General features: G+C 39.9%; 1 protein-coding gene across 2 annotated transcripts in view; it reads right to left on the bottom strand.

Annotated features, from left to right (window-relative positions):
* The window catches only part of UBE2F (ubiquitin conjugating enzyme E2 F (putative)), a 59,308-nt gene that overhangs the window by 35,356 nt on the left and 7,245 nt on the right, over positions 1-16,707 (bottom strand). The window contains exons 3-6 of one of the 2 annotated variants that reach the window (XM_059475869.1): positions 11,950-11,979; positions 11,014-11,079; positions 5,367-5,434; positions 1,820-1,890 (exon numbers count right to left, since the gene is read on the bottom strand). In XM_059475869.1, the coding sequence (XP_059331852.1) occupies positions 1,820-1,890; positions 5,367-5,434; positions 11,014-11,079; positions 11,950-11,979 (235 nt within the window). The remainder of the gene's footprint in view (positions 1-1,819; positions 1,891-5,366; positions 5,435-11,013; positions 11,080-11,949; positions 11,980-16,707) is intronic. The other variant, XM_059475870.1, reaches the window with a different exon arrangement.

Genomic DNA, 16,707 nt, shown 5'->3' on the forward strand with positions numbered 1-16,707 from the left:
GAAACTCCAGCTGACCCAAGCTGCAGCTTAAGTGACAACAATTTACTGGAAGAAGATCAATCTGGAGAAAACACAATTTTTTCTATCCACATGTGTAGTAGAGGGGACATCCAGTATGGGCCAGACCTAATTAGGATCTGTCATTAATAATAGGGCCCAGGTAATTGCAGTCCATAAAGCACAGAAAAACTCCACTTTTCCTGCCCAGAACTGTTACACTTGACCACAAGTTAACTATTTAGAATGTTTCAATCCAGGGATGATTATCACACCAACACACACCACAGCATGAGCTGTATGTGAGGGGAAAGCACTGATGAAGATGATTTTCTGCTTTTAAAAATAAGTGCAGCTATTTTAATGCAGAGACTCTTGGGTAAGTTGATTGCAGATTCTATACATAGAACGCATTCTCTAACAGGCAGAAAGCAATTTAGCTCTTTTAGTTTTTCCATAGAATGCCAGACATTTCCAGGGTTGGTATGTTGAGGGATCTGACAATCCAAAGTGCTTCAGAGCAGATGCTGAAAGAATGCCTCCACTTCATTAGAATTATGATGCTCCAATCACCACATTCATCTCTTATAATTAAAATAACTTCTACAAATGGAAAAGCTGTGGCTGCCCCATCCCTGGAAGTGCTCCAGGGCAGGCTGGATGGCTTTTGGAGCAGCCTGCTCTAGGGGAAGGTGTCCCTGCCCATGGTAGGGGGAGAATGGGATGAGCTTTAAGGTCCCTTCCAAGCCCAAGCACTGTGGATTTTGTCAATATGAGGCTTTAGTGAGCCCCAGAAGATGCTGTGCTGGAGCTCCAGCTTTGGTTTGGTGCCTGCTATTTCTACAAACACCTCACCAGTTCACTGCTCTACCTGCATTCACAACATTTAAATTTCTTAATTATGAGCCTGACCTGCCTAGGAAGAGCAATACAAAACTTCATTTTCACCAGGACTTTCACCACAGCACTAAAATGATTCTTCCATCTAGAGGAAAAATTCAGCTTCTCTTTAAGCACTGATTTGCTACACATGGTGACAAGCACACAGGATTTTCAGAGCAGCTTTCAATCTCACTTATGGGCTTTGCTTCTGCTTCATCTGCTTTTTCTTCTGTGTGCCATTAACTTGAAAAATGACAGGCAGGCTTCTCACTTGTATTTCTGTTTGGTTTCTGGCCAATTTCACCATCAGGTGTTGAGGATGAAATTGCAAAGTTTCACAAATTCATTTGGAAGAGGAAACATTTACTATCAAGGAAAACCACCCAGCAAGAGAAGCCTCTCATTCTGGCAAAGTAAAACTTTCAGGTTTCATTACTGACTTATCCTGACCCCAACCCTGCTTTGTTATAACTGGCACGTGTCTTATCAATGGATATTAAATATTATAATTAACATAGAATAATTACTGTCAAATTATTATACAAATATATATTACATATATATATTATCTATTATCTATTATATATATCATACTTTCTTCCTTCCTTTTTGAAACAAAAAGAATTTTCAAGCTCTTAACACACTTGGGCATTAAATGGTAAAAGCCTCTCTCAGGGCCTGAGGATGATTCAGATATGAGGGAAGGAAGAAAAAAAAAACCCAAATGAATTTTGTTTAGGATAGAGTTTATATTTTTACCCCATTTTTTTGTTCTACAAGTAAAACAAAGCAAGAATGAGACTTTCAGTAGATCTTTATGCTCCTAGAAGTTACATGTAGAATCAGCACAAAAAATTACTGTCAGGACAGTTATATCCAGTATTTTATCAAACAGAGAAACCTCCAAGGTTAAAAAACTCCAACAGAATGTTGCTCCTACCTTAGGCAGATTTCTCCTGTCTCTGTAATGTTTGGGTGCCAGATTCTTGTCAAACATTTTACCTTTGGAGGCTGTCAGGAGAGAAAACAAATTACTGTGTTATGTTTTAAGCTAAAACCCTGTTATAACTCATAAAACAGAAAAAGGCAAATAGATTTGTATGGATTTGTACATTTAGGGCAACAATGCATCATCTACAAGAGTCAAAACAGACTTCTCTGCCCTTTTAGCTTTTCTCAACTCTTCATAAAAACCAGGCCGGTATTAGGATTTTCTTTATAAAAAATACCTTTTAAGAAAGCCAAGAAAATTTACTCCTTCAGGGAAAACACTCTAAGTCCTTCAGTTTCTTCATACTTAAGACAATAATTTAAACCAAAAAACTTCACCAAGGCTTGTCCAAATCATGGATTTGTTAAAAAACAGCAGAGGATGCAAAGATAACAAAATAACTAATAATAAATAAGTAATAATAACTAAATAATAAATAAATAACTAATAATAAATAAATAAAATTATTTTAAATACAGACCCTCCTGTTCACAGCTGAATTAGAGGCACTAAAATGAAAAGCCACAGGCAAGATCACCAAACTTCTGAATGTCATGGTGGGGTTCTGAAGTACAGATTTTTCAAGTACAATCTCTTTTGCTCTGGTTTTGTGAAGTAAATAAAGAGTGGGACATAAAAATGTCAGTAGCTTAGCAACAGCACGTTGCTGCATCCCTGCTCTCCCCATTAGGAGCTGCAGCTTTCAATCAGGCAGATTATTTCTGATGGGAAGTGTCCTGGAATCCATCAGCACACACCAGCACCTTGCAGAACTTCAATTAAATCCCAGATTAGAAATGTGGAGCCATCTCTCCTTCCACTTTTTCCAATGATGTCTTCAACCAAGAGGCAAAACAGCTCCAAGAGCTGCATTTGCATGGCAGCATCGTGTGGTTTATCTCATTTTGTTCCCCAACTTCCCACTGACCTTTTTAAGAAACTTTTTAAATTAAGACTCCTTGGAAGAGGTAAAAAAACATGCATGGCACTGAGACACTAAAAACAGACCTAAAAGAGATGTTCTAGAAATAAAATACAGATCAGCACAACAAATCTGGGATTAATAATGCAGATTTTGCCTTTTTTCCACTTCATTTCTATGCAATAACTCCAGGGACATCAGTCATGGCATTACTGAAAATTGAGTGGCTCACAGAAAACAGCCTCAAACTTTCTGACCTCCAAAACACCTCAGAAGTTTTCCAACAGCACAAGCTTTTCATTAGCCACACTTCCACATTGTTTTGAAAGATGGTGTCTAGTTCTCAAGCAAGGCAAAGCAGCAGAATTTATTCAATGCCATTAGATCAAGATAAAAGAGTAAATTTCTACCATAGGCACCTTCAAACAGGGAATGCATTGATGAGTCAAAAAAAAGATTTATGGAAACTCTTTTAAAAAAATCCCCAAATCCTCACAGTGAATTAACTGGTGTCTCATTTTTTGTACTGTGGAAATAAAAGAATTCCTTTATCCTTTCCAAGTGATTTTCACTGCTGAAAGTTAAAAAAATCCACTCCTGGCAGTAAGACAAAGGTCTTTCTCTCTCTCCTTTTTCCCTTTTAGACACACAGGACAACTGCAGCACCACCATAAAATTCATCTTCAGCCAAAACCTCACCTTGGAACTTGTTCCAAGTCATTTTTGAACCCTCCCTAGACCAGCAAATCCAGAGATTTCCTCAGGATGATGTTCTGTGACATTCTGCACAACAGAGCTCCCCAAATCCATTTACTTCCCTGCTCAAACTCCTCCCTCCCCTCAGACTGCACAGGTAATGCAGCCTCAGCTGGGGGGCACAGCACTGACCACATTCACTTCCTTCTCCATTTCCAGCAGCCACTTCTGCTCTGGGATCCTTTATTTAAAATGAGCAGTTTCAGTTCTTGATAAATTAGCACTCTAAAAAGAAAGGTGTACCAACGTCTTGCAACTTGTTTTTAATTATGTATTATTTATGTATTTAATTTGATCTCTTCACTAGTGAAGAAATTTACCTGGTGAAGGAATGTGGCTCCTGAGAGAAATCTGGAATCAAAGTTATTTGAAATGTTTTCTCTGGACGTTTTCTCTGGACACCAGCTAGTCCCAAAGCTAAACCAATTTCCCTAAACCACCGTGCAACTGCAGCTCCTCTCTTTACAGTTTATGAAAAACAATTTTCCCCAGGAGGAAGCATACAAGAGGGATACAAGTTTCCCATAGAGGGGATACAAGTTCCTGGGGCTGAACTACACTCCAGCCCTGAGATTTCTTGCCATTTTCCAGCAGCAGTTTCTGCAGAATATAGACTGGCTGAAACTGAACACTGCACCCAGCAAAGCACTGAGGGGTTTGCCTGCAGGCCACAAAAGCAAATCTTCCAAATTGTTCCTCTTTATTTATTTATGCTCCTCCACTACACCACAATTCCACAAACCCACCCCTTTGGCCAGTGCATCTGTGTCCCAGACCTGTCTGTGGGCTGAGAGCCCTGGCAGGTCTGCAGAGCTCTCCTGAAATCACTTGTGGCAGTCCCATTCTGCCTGGCAGAAACCAACCACAGCCTCAGCAGCATTCCCTCAGTATTGGGATTAATACTGCACTAATAACCCGACCACATCCAACATTCAACCTCCTGCATTGTTCCAAAAGTTTTTATTTCTGTATTGGATAAGAGGTGCTCAAATTAAAAAATATTTCATTAACACTTGCTGTAGATTTTCCTGCCAGTGCTGAGCAGGGAACCATAACAAACCAGAGATTTTTGAATTATGGGAACTGAGAATCAAAAACCTCAGATCAAAACTGAACTTCAGCTCTCCTGTTAACACACAGCAAACACTTTCCTGCAGCAATGTTGTTTGGGTGAACAACTGGAATACAAGAATTAAAGGAAATTAAATGAATACACAGAAGTTATTAAGGGTGACTTCTGCCACAGTATAAAATTCTTTGGTAAAGTTAAGGGGAACTTCAAACACCCCACAACCAAACCCACACAGCTGCAAACACTGCCTAGCTGTGACTGCCACTACCACACACAGATAATGATGAAATTGGGCTCAGCTGAACAGGAACCAAAGATCTTCCCTGAAACTCTTCTCCAGGATCCTCCCTTACACATTCCTCAGCCTCTCTGAAGAACTCTGCACTACCAACACCAAACTAAGACACCAAAGCAGAAGAATGTCAGGGAAAATTACAGAACTGTCAACTTTTTCCTTTTGGTCCACTTATTTCATTCTTAGATTTAAAACTTTTTAATGAGAATAATCATTAAATACAGGTGTCATGAATAATTAACAGGAGAGAGCAGAACCTCAGCCAGAAGGGAGGACACTCAGGTTTCACTCATCTGCACTTCCAAGAGCTTCTGCCAGATAGCTGCAGAGATTTATTTTATTAAGAGACAGAAGATCCTTTCTCTATCTCCATGCCAAGTTCCCCCTAAAGTCCTGTTACCTGCAAAGAAAATCTAAAATGACAACTGTGAGACTAATGACAAATACTCACCACCATATTGTAGGCATCAGGAACTTCAGTTTCAAACTGAAACTTTCCTCCTTGGTAATAGCCCTCATCTAGAAAAGGGAAAACAAGGCAAATAGTTAAATAAGAGAAAAACACCAAGATTAAAACAACAGCACAGGGTTATCATCAAACACTTCAGCTGGTTGCTGCCACCTAATCGAAGGAGTGTGTGAATATTTTGTCTTCCTGCACTCCCAACATTTCTACAGCAGAAATTTGAAGTCAGGAGAGCCAACAGTCCCAGAAAAATCCAGGATCCTGACCACAGGAACAGGAATACCCAGCTGGAGGAACCTTGCACTCAACTTCTCACTGTGGGAAGCAAATCCTGGCAGCAGCACCACATCAGTGACACTTGGAATAAGCTGGAGAAATTCTGCAATTGCTAAAGCATTGCTAGATGCTGCTCCAGGACTGAGCACACCCTCACAAACTTGTGCTTGCTAATGCATTGCTAAGCCCTGCTCCAGGACTGAGCACATCTTCCAAATTTGTGCTTCTAAAGCATTGCTAAATCCTGCTCCAGTGTCACAGGCACATTTTATGGAAAATCCTTTCCTTAGGATTTTTTCTCCTGAGAAGCCTCAGGAATAAAATGTAACCAATGGTTATCTGCTGCTGTGGAATGCAACAGGTGGGTCTGTGATTGGTCTCATGTGGTTGTTTCTAATTAATGCCAATCACAGCCCAGCTGGCTCAGACTCTCTGTCCAAGCCACAAACCTTTGTTACCATTCTTTCTTTTTCTATTCTTAGCTAGCCTTCTGATGAAATCCTTTCTTCTATTCTTTTAGTATAGTTTTAATGTAATATATATCATAAAATAATAAATCAAGCCTTCTGAAACATGGAGTCAGATCCTCATCTCTTCCCTCATCCTAAGACCCCTGTGAACACGGTCACACTCCAGGACTGAGCACATCTTCCCAAACCTGTGCTTATAAAGCACTGCTGAACCCTGCTCCAGGAGTGAGCACATCTTCCCAAATTTGTGCTTCTCAAAGCACTGCTAAACTCTACCCCAAGATCTACCACATCTTCCCAAATTTGTGCTTCCCAAAGCACTGCTAAACTCTACCCCAAGATCTACCACATCTTCCCAAAGCTGTGCTGGCAATCCTGGTGAGTATAAAATGCTGTGTGCAAGGAGTTTCAGAGTGCACTTCAAGAAGGGCAAAGCAGGCTGTTTCACTGTCATTATCTTACTGTGATGTATCTGCTAGGAACACATGTCTGCCTCTCTGCCAAGCTCAGTACTGAATTATTAAAATGGCTACATTTTCAAATATGACATATTAAAAGATCTACTTGCATTTAAGCAGGGCTAATAGAATGGGATGACAAACTGCAACTCTTGAAATAGCTGTGTTTGGAAGCTGAAATGCTTGCAAGTGCTCTGAAATGCACCTGACATTGCAATTACTGAGGTTTTTCATTTAAAGAAGGAAACAGGTACCCAGGCCACAGTGGGGTTTGAGATATCTGAGGGATGCTCTGGCTCCAAGCACCCTGAGCTCTCCAGCCCCAGTGAAGGCCAGGAGGGCTGGTTACCATTATATCATGCAGCTTTTTTATATTTCTTAAACCGACGCTGCAAAGAAATGTTCTGTGAAACAATCCATAGTTTACAGCAAGACTAAGAAGAATTTCACTATTATCTGGCTTGTTCCAAACCACAAAAACCCCAGCTTGTCTACTGTAGGTCAGCAAAATCCTCCTTCAGGTTGCTGCCTCCTGATCTGCTCTTCAAATCCATTCTCCATTCCCACTCCAAGTCAATTCTGAAGTGAGCTGGATTTATTAAGCAAATTTAGGCATGCTATGGCTTTACCAGAAAGTGAAGGGACATGCACTGATTTTTATAGGAAAAAAGCAAGATAAAAGCATTTATCTTTTGTTGTTGAATATACAGAAAAAAATCAGTAAACAAAGCCTTTACTGAAGAAGAGGAATTAAGAGGTGAGTTACACTGATAGCCTTTGGTACAACTGCTCCCTGCCAAATGTGCAGTGCCCTCAGAGTGAGACACTGCTCCAGAAAGGAATCCTTGGAAAATGGTCCAATATCCCCAGGAGCTCCAGCACCACATTTATCCAACAGAACACAGACAGCTGACTGCACTCTATCCACCATTCAGCACTAGAATATTTTTGAACCAAGTGTCAGGAATTATCACATTTCCAAGCACAAAAGTTCTTTTCCTTGGCTTAATTTCACTGGTTCCTTGATTGGCTGGACTTGGAGCAAAGCATGCAGCAGCTCTCCACATTCCACCCCTGCTAAAATGAAATAAGTGCCTGCTGATGGATGTATCCATCTGTGGTTTGTGTCAAAGAAAATCCCCAGGTTTAATGAACACTCAAAAACTTTCAGATCAAGTCTTCCTCCAAGACAATTCAAAATTCATCACTGCCTTATATTACATCTCATTTTATATTTTGGTTTTACCTTGTCACCAATCACTAATCAAAACCCACACTGGGTAAGCCACTGGTTCTGCTATCAAATAAGGACATATTTACACAATTAGTAGAGCAAGACATCTCTCCTCCCCTCTTTTATACAATTCTGCCTTTGTGTTCCTAAAGCAACAATCAAGCTACTCATTACCAGTCACTAAAATATAAATTAAAAATTCTGGAGAGGCTCAGTACCCAGCCAGAAATCTTGCACTGCATTAACAAGATAATTCACAATGAAGTCATCTTTCAGCATCTCAAGTAAATAGGTTCTCAGACTGAGAGAAATCCTCAATTTTTTAGGCATGGAAAAGTGGTGGGAAAAAAAGTTCTGGTAGAGTTAAAGAGAGGAAAGAGCTATAAATAAACCCATCAAATGGAACAGCTTTAACACATAACTTAGGAAGTTGGCCACAGGGACTTTTGCTAAAAAGGGAGGATGTCTGAGCCACAGTTTTCCTCCCACTGCTTAAATTTATGTCTTCAGGCCGTACTAGCAGAGCAAGCATCCCTCCCACTTCAGCCTCAAGTTTCATTACCAACAACCTGACTGATCTTAGCTTGTGTTTGCAGGGTGCTTTAATGCCTGAAAGAGCTCTGCAAAACACTTAACCAAATTATTTCCTCACTTTAGGAGAAAATGCAAGATAATTAGGGCAGGCCACAAAGGATGCACTTGGGGTAGCTGCTCCCTGAATCAGCCATGCTCAACCAATATTTGTGGGCATTTCACCAGAAAACAGTGCCTTTATTAATCCCCCTGAGTGGCACTCAAATACCCACACCATGCCCAGACTAGTCCAACAGCCTGGGAACTGCAGGGAAATTGCATTTACTGCACTTACTCTTCTGGGTTTTTAGCTACCTAAAGTCACCTCCTTGATTTTTCTCCAGGTCATTCCCATGATTTTAATCCTCAGCTTCCAATTTTGTGCTCCAAATACCAGTGCAGCAAGCCTGGATTCTAAACATCTCCTCGTTTTCCCTAAATTTTCATCCAATATGAGCAAAAATAAGAGCAGAGGCAGTGGTGGCACAAAGGTATTTTTCAAAGGCAGAACAAATGTATCAGATGACAAAAGGGAAGAGAAGCTTCAGACAGGAGAGAAAACCAGCAGTGTCTGCCTGGGGAACAGGGAGTTTGTCCACTGCAGCAGAAAAATCCAAGTCTGAGCCTTTTTTTATCCACTGATTGATAGTGCACTGCAGAAAACTGGAGCAGACAGAGATTGGAATTCTTTCAGTTATATTAAAAAAAAAGCAGCCATCCTCATCAAGATTTTCTACAAAATCATTTTCAATTAAAAACTTTGCTGTCACCAGGATGATTTTGCCACATTGAATACTGGCTGAGAAAGGTTTTTGTGAGAGGTGCTGAGCAAGGGACCTGGAAGGATTTCTGCTTGGTGGTCAAGTTTATTTTCTTATTCAAATTAGTCTTTTTGTGACAGCCTAAGGAAGCTTCTTTTACTGTCCTTTCAGAACCAGCCACATTCAAAGTGACAGCAGGGAACAAAGTCAAGATTCATGCAATCCTGTTCAGACAATACAAGAAGAGTTGGCTCAAGCTTTAGCCATAAAACTTCTGTGACAACCACTCTGCTGCCTCCAGGAAAAACTAGAGAGAACTTCAGTATTGAAAAGAGGCACAAAACTACAAAGATTTTCTTGGTCTGTGTTCTGCCTTTTGAGTGCTAAACTCTGGCTGATCACAAGTTTGTACACCTGAATTATGCACAGCTGAAAATAGCTGTTTACTGGGGTCAGGCTGCAAGTGCAGAGACTTCAGCTGTGCAGTTATATTTAGAGTAACAAAATGTTAATTAAGATCATCTCATTGGCAAGATCAGTGGCACAAAACCCCTGCTCTGCATTCAACAGCTGGTTTCTGCACAGACAAAACAATTCCTAGGATTTAGACACCTTGGAGTTAGGGCAGCTTTTTCATACATTAATCATTTGCATAGTGATGCTCTTGTAAAATCAGTTTTTTACCAAAATATAATAAAGCAGCATCATGTAAAGTGAAGGGCATTTGGTACAAGCAGAATTAACACCCACCAAGTAAACATGAGCACAACTCCTACACAGAATGACAGGGACAGAGCTCTAGATTAGCTCTTGGGTTTATGTTTAATTACCCTGTCAAGGGCAGCCTCACTCATTTTTTCATCACAAAAGGGAGTTACATGAATGGATTTGTTACCAGACACCACCCAAAATTTCTGCTGGAGGATGGCTCAAGGGGCTTGGGCTAAGGAACAGCAACAGTGACACCTAGTGCTGCTCTGGCTCCAAAATACTGATTACAGAAACATCCCAGGCACTCAATAAGTGCACACACAATTGTTTCTCCAGCTCAAACAACAGCATGAGTGACACTCCTCACCCAAATTCTGCTGGCAGAAAGCACCTACAGACAATGGCACCAAGGAGAAGGAGCTGCAGGGGACACTGAGCCAGCCCAGCACACCCAACACTGCACACAGCAATGCTCTCATCTGAGCAGCTGCACAGGAACACACACACAAGTGCATGTCAAGTTTAAATAAACTTCCATGCAAACTCATCCATAAAATACAACCCTTTATTCCAAAATGCAAATTTCAGGTGGCTATTAAGAAACTTACATGGAAATGATAATTTATGAAAATTCTTTTAGTGATAGCAAGAGCTTCACAGGATACTCAAGTTGTGTTAATAATAAAGAATCTGATTTGACATATTTGAACAATCAAAGGCTCAGAGATTGCTCCTTGTTAAGCACCTGCAGACACACCTGGCTTTGAGGTTTTCCAGCAGGGTTACACTGGTAACCTCTCTCTTCACCTCTGCAGAACCAAACAATCAGCACAGGGAACACACAACCTAAGAGGGCTGGAATGCCAAAATAAATCAAGGTGGTTTGAAACTGGCTGAGAGGAAAAAAGTTCTCAAAGTAAGCAAAAAAAAAAAAAAAAAAAAAATCTGAGTTTTCCTAACCCTACTCATTTTTGAAGGCCTTTACACTGGAATCTGGTTGTCAAAACTCAGTTCAGTTTCTCCATCTCTTTAATGAAATCATCACTATTGCAGTCAGACTTTCTTTGACTCTCATTGGAAGAATGAGAGTCTTATTCCTCTCCTAAAACCAACACAGACAGAAACAAAAGTTACATTGAAAAAAATTACCTGGGGTTACAGTTAGCTGAAAGTAATGGAGCTTGTTTGGGTCAGGAAAATTCACTTTACATGTACCTGTGAATCAAAAGAATAATTTACATCAGAAATGAGCTCTCCACAGCTGGCTGCCATGAGGAGACAAGTCTATCCTGGTTATTTTATCACCCACATTATTCAGCTTTTAGCCTCTTAACCCATCAAGCTGGCTGCTCCTTTTCTGCAGCCAAGGAGCTAAACAGTATCATAGTTATAAATCCTATTGGCCTGAAAAAACCTACCTAGAACTGTACACAAACCTAGTAAAGCACTCACATTGTAGTGACTGAAACCACACATTCTTCTGGGGTTTGTTACCCTATAACAGAACTGAAAAAAGTTAACCTAAAATTACTCTCTGTAAATTCTCTATAACTGCCTTTAAGGAAGGCTTATATCTCAAATAAGATTCCAGGTCTAAAACCATATTATCTTGTCCCTTTTTTTTTTGGATCACTCTTAAAAAATTACTTTTCAAGAGTATTTTCACTATTAACAAAGACATCAGGTTACATCTGGAAATGAAAAACCTGCAGGTTGACTTCATGTTCCCTGAGAGCTGAGCTATTTGCTGTGCCCCTAAATCACAATCTCCTGTTTTGAAAATGAGAGAATAAAGAAAAAACACAAGTGAGGCACTAATTGCACCCTGGAGTCCCAGGAACCTTTTGGGCACTTGATGAAAGTTTTGCTGCCACTCCACAGCAATTAAAAACTGGAGGCAAATTATCAATACTCCTTCCAAAGGACACTAATGAGAGTCCAGCTCTCCACAGCCCCAGAAGAGGAAGCAACAGAGAAAAATCTGTTCAAGGCAGAGGGGTGGAGCTTTGCACAGTTACCAGTCAAAATGCTCATTTCAATGGTCCTTTCCCCCTTAAAATGGGCACTATTAAACGTTATACTCACAAGGTAAATTAGCTTCAAGGTCTGCAACCTCTGTTGAAAGAAAAAAGAGAAACAAAACCATTATTTATACAAGCATATAGCTCTTCTTCAAGTCCAAATTGGCAGATCTAATTTAAACCACCCCATAAATCCAATTTTATTTAAAAATATAATTAAGCTGCAGTGGAAGTTTACCTTGAAATTTCTCTTTAAGCCACTCAATTCATTACTAAAAATGCTCATCTGCCCTACAGACATGGCAAATGTATCCTCCTTTGATGGGGAGCTCAGCTCTGCCAAGGCTGGCTGCTGCCACACAGAGCACTGGCATTTCCAAAGCACAGGTTTTCTTACTGATATTCACTCCTATTTAATTAAATTCTCCTTTTATTTATTTCCTGAGCTTAAAATTCATAAAGGAAAGGAAGCATCCTGATTCTGTTGCACAGCCCCTAGGAAATGAAGTTTGGAGGGTATTCCTAAGCCTGCCAAGTCACCTTTCCTGGAAGAACCCCTGCTTTTGTGTATTTTATTGAAATTTTACTTTCAATTTCTTATGAACCAGATGCACCAAGGTATCTCCCTCTTTACTTCTGAAGTCCTAGGAAATAAAACTGAGTATATTTTTGGCTTTTCCTGCGGTCTGATTTTCCTCTTCTAACTTTGCTTTCAGGCCTCCACAGACACAGCCCATTATTTATTTGGGCTGGCAATGTGCAAGATTTCAATACCAACTCTCAAAAACACATCTGAAGAGAACTGTCACTCAGAACTCCTGGCACTGAATCCAAAGTTATCACAACTCTCACTAATTCTCCAGAACTCCTCCTGCCATCCATGCTTACCAAACCTGGCATTTCTGTGCAGTGGAATGATGTTTGTTTGATTTCCATTTTCCTTGTGCTTGGCACGTCCTGCATCTCCAGCCTAATACACCAAGAGCAAAAACCACCAAACCACACTTACCTAAACAATTCACAATTTCACTCTTTTAAAATCCCATCTTTGCAGCCAGAGCTGATTTAACCAAAGCCAGGCACTGAAAGAGCCATGGTTGGAGCCATACTTTTGCTAAAGAACTGTCTTTATAGAACACACACACACAAAAATGTAATTTCAGCTGTAATCAAGGACTTTATTTCAATTTTCCCTTCCTGGTGGATTAAAAAAAGTGACAACCAACCCTGAAGGCTGAAGCTATGAAAACTTTTCCTGAGACTATTCCCTCACTCTTTTCTTTAAATTCACCAGCCCTTCAGAGCAGCACACCAATCTTCACTGCAGTGCAGAGTTTGGGACCTGGTTCAATTATTTTAAAGTGTTGGCTGCTTTCCTTTATTGCTTTCTGTGCTGGTGTGATGTTCACCTTATTGAATCCTGCCTGGCCTTTCCTGATCCCAAAAAAGAGAGATATTTAAGGGCAGAGCATGCTCAGTGCCAGCAAGGGCTGAGCTGAGCAGCTCTGCCTCCTGCAAGGTTCAGCACAGAGTTTACAATCACCAGAATTCCTTTGAAGTGTGAAAATTCCCCGTGGTGTGTGCACACTCCTGTGTTTCTCTCTGCCTTGGCACAAGAATGAGTGGTTTTCTGGTGAAAACAGGAAAACAAAACGCTCACAGCCAGCAGAAGGCAGCACTGTGCTCCTTTTCTGGAGGTGTGCAAACAGGTGGGAATGCTGTGCTAATAAACCCACACTGAAGTTCTGGAAACAAAGACAAATGACCCAAAACTGAGGTTTCTAATGAATGCTGTGCTAATAAACCCACACAGAAGTTTTGGAAACAAAGACAAATGACCCAAAATTAAGGCTTCTAATGAACTCTGCAACAAACCCCAAACTAAATGAAACAACTTCATGAAGCCAAAGAAGATAAAGATCTGCATCAATAATTTGAATGTTTAAAGCAGCATCAAGTCAGGCAAAGAAGTTACTATTAACTGTGCCATATGAACACACACTGGTGATTCACCAATTAACAAGCACATTTAACAGCCAAAGCTCAGTGTTTGAGGGTTTCCCAAATTCTGAGTCTCTTGGTGGTGACAGCAGTGACATTGGAACCATTTCTGTATGCTGCTGCTCCCAAAGCAAACATTTGGACCAGAGCATTCAAGCTCCATTGAGATTCTGATGCTTTAACTCCCACATTCTCTGCATAAATCAATACCTCTGGCACGAGCATTGTGTAAGCAAACACCCCTTGAGCAGCCTGCCAACCCATTTAACAGAGATTTGTAAACAAGCAAAGCATGGAAACGACAGAGCTCCAAAGCACTGAACTGCCAAGAGCTCCAAAAGCTTCACTAAATTAAAGAACAAACCTTTTTCCAACCTATTTCCTCAATACAATACCTTACAAATATTTTTCAACCTATTAACTTTTACCACACAACACTTCTAACACTAACCACCCATTTTTTTCTCACAGTCCTACTACAATTCATCTTTCACAATTCTAATTCTCTAAGATATCCAGTCTTTTATAACCTTTATAAATGATATAATATAAAAAGAATATATATAATCTTTTTTAATATTATATAACCTATATGTGTATATTACATACTTATTTTTCTATAACCTTTTTTATTCACATTCTGCTTTGACCTAAAGGTGTAGGGCAAAAGTAAATTATCAGAATGGCTATGGGTAGCACTGACCAGAACATTTCTTTAGTACATAAAAGCATCTCCTGTCTGTGGTATAATGTCACTGCTGCAGTATTTTAAAAGATCATATTTTAAAACTTGTTAAAACTTATTTCTATTTCAATCTCTCTGAAGAATATCATCTCTATTCCATAACCTTCCTAAATCAACACACCTTACCTCAGTGTTAACATATATAGAAATATATAAGATACATACAAGTATACAATTCTGTATAGACTTGAAAGTTTTAAAAATTCTTTACAAATCCATTTCCCACACAAACCAAAAGTTTTTCTGAGATCCTCTTGCAAGAAATGACTGTCACTACAGCTGAACAGTGAAGAAAATTCAGTTTGAGTACTTTTCTTGGTCATTTTGTGGAGAACCTGCATCTGTGTCTCAATTCATGGCATTAAGATGAGGAGACAAGCAGAAAACCCAAGTGGCAGGAAACATTCAGAATCCTGGTCCTGACCCAGCACACACCTGCTTGAACAGTTCCAAATCTACCTTAAACCATAAAAAAGGCTGTCATATTTTCTGAAAAATCCTCTTTGCCCAGCATTTCTCTCCTGGGAAGCTGAGAAGCCTCAGAGAAAAAGGAAAAAAGAGCATTCTTTAATATAATATAGATCATAAAATAATAAATTAACTTTCTAAGAACATGGAGTCAGATTCATCTTTCCTTCCAACGACAGGGACTCCACAAAAAGCAAGGTTTAAACTTAAAGCCAGCACAAACACTGCAAGAGCTGGATGCAAACAGATTGTGGCTCAGCTTTCCTCTATTCCATACTGCTCCTAAGCAGCCAGAGTTATTTATAAATGATTTCACAAACAATAACTCTCCCTGGCCATGACAGTTCTCCAGACAGAAATAGGAGCACTCCTGCTGTGTGTACAAGGTTTATGAATGCTCAGTGCACACGCCACAACCCCACTGCTCTGCTCCCTCACCCTAAGTCAGAGTTTAGCAGTGCTTTGGTTACTAAGCCTTCCACAAAATCAGACTTTCTGCTTCATTTTGGAGCTGCAGTTTGGTTTTAAGTACACCAAATAAAAGCTTCACTTCCTCAAGTGACCATTCTCACCCACAGCAGTATTGCTTCTCTGGTTTTGTTCAAAAGCCCACTCTCCTGTTTAGGTCCCTCTTTAATTTACTTCTTTAACACTTCCAGAGATGAAGATTAAATACCTTGACATTAATAAAAATTCCATTTTCTAAGTACTAATTCTAATACTCTATTAATTCTGGAAATGCTGTTTGCCTCCTAATCCTTACCCAGTTATCTTTACAGCATTCCCTGCTTAGCTCCTCTGAACTGTACAGCCCAGTATAAGAATAAAAGTATTTCCTCCTCTCTCAACTTTCCTCACCTGTTTTTGTGAGGAGGGATAGTACTATTTTTAAAGGCTTGAAGGAAGCAAATAAATGGTTTCTCTCATTTTTAGTTACAATGGATATTCACCTCACTTTCATCATGAGTTTCCCACTTCCATTCTCTCAGGCTTAACCAGAGGCACACACAATATTTTCTGGTTACAGAAATGTAGTGGTAAAAGCCAAAGATATTGAACACAATCACGGAATAAAGCTTGTTAATTCATTTTCACATATATTAAGTTATTTCAAATTGCCACAATCAAACTAAGAACATAAATGTGACAATATAAATATAAAAGTGTAATATAAAAGTAAATGGTGAAGTTTCTGTGCACTACCAAAAATGCAGTGTAAGGGACAACCTTTGTGCTGCCATCCTGGATGCTCTCTATCTCCAATTCCCTTTAGCAGTCACCTTCATTACACAGTATGAATCTTGGGTGTGTCCTCAGCCCTTTTTACATTTCAGAAAGGATTTGCCTTTCAAGCTCAGCACTGCATGCTCACCATGAGGAGCAGTCATGTGGCCCCTGCTCCCAGCTTAATGAAGTTCCCCTTGGAGATGAACAGGACATTAAAAATTGCCTCTGCAGCACAGAACAAAATGAAAGCTGCTGAAGCAATTGTGCTGCTTGCTCTATTTTCATTTGGGTACAAGGCTTACAGAATTAGGGCCTTACTCCCCAACTGAGCCTAGATGGAAATGCAGTGAAAACAGATGAGCAGATGAGTCACACAGAATT

The sequence above is a fragment of the Ammospiza nelsoni genome, chromosome 7 (genome assembly GCF_027579445.1).
Source record: "Ammospiza nelsoni isolate bAmmNel1 chromosome 7, bAmmNel1.pri, whole genome shotgun sequence".
Lineage (NCBI taxonomy): Eukaryota > Metazoa > Chordata > Aves > Passeriformes > Passerellidae > Ammospiza > Ammospiza nelsoni.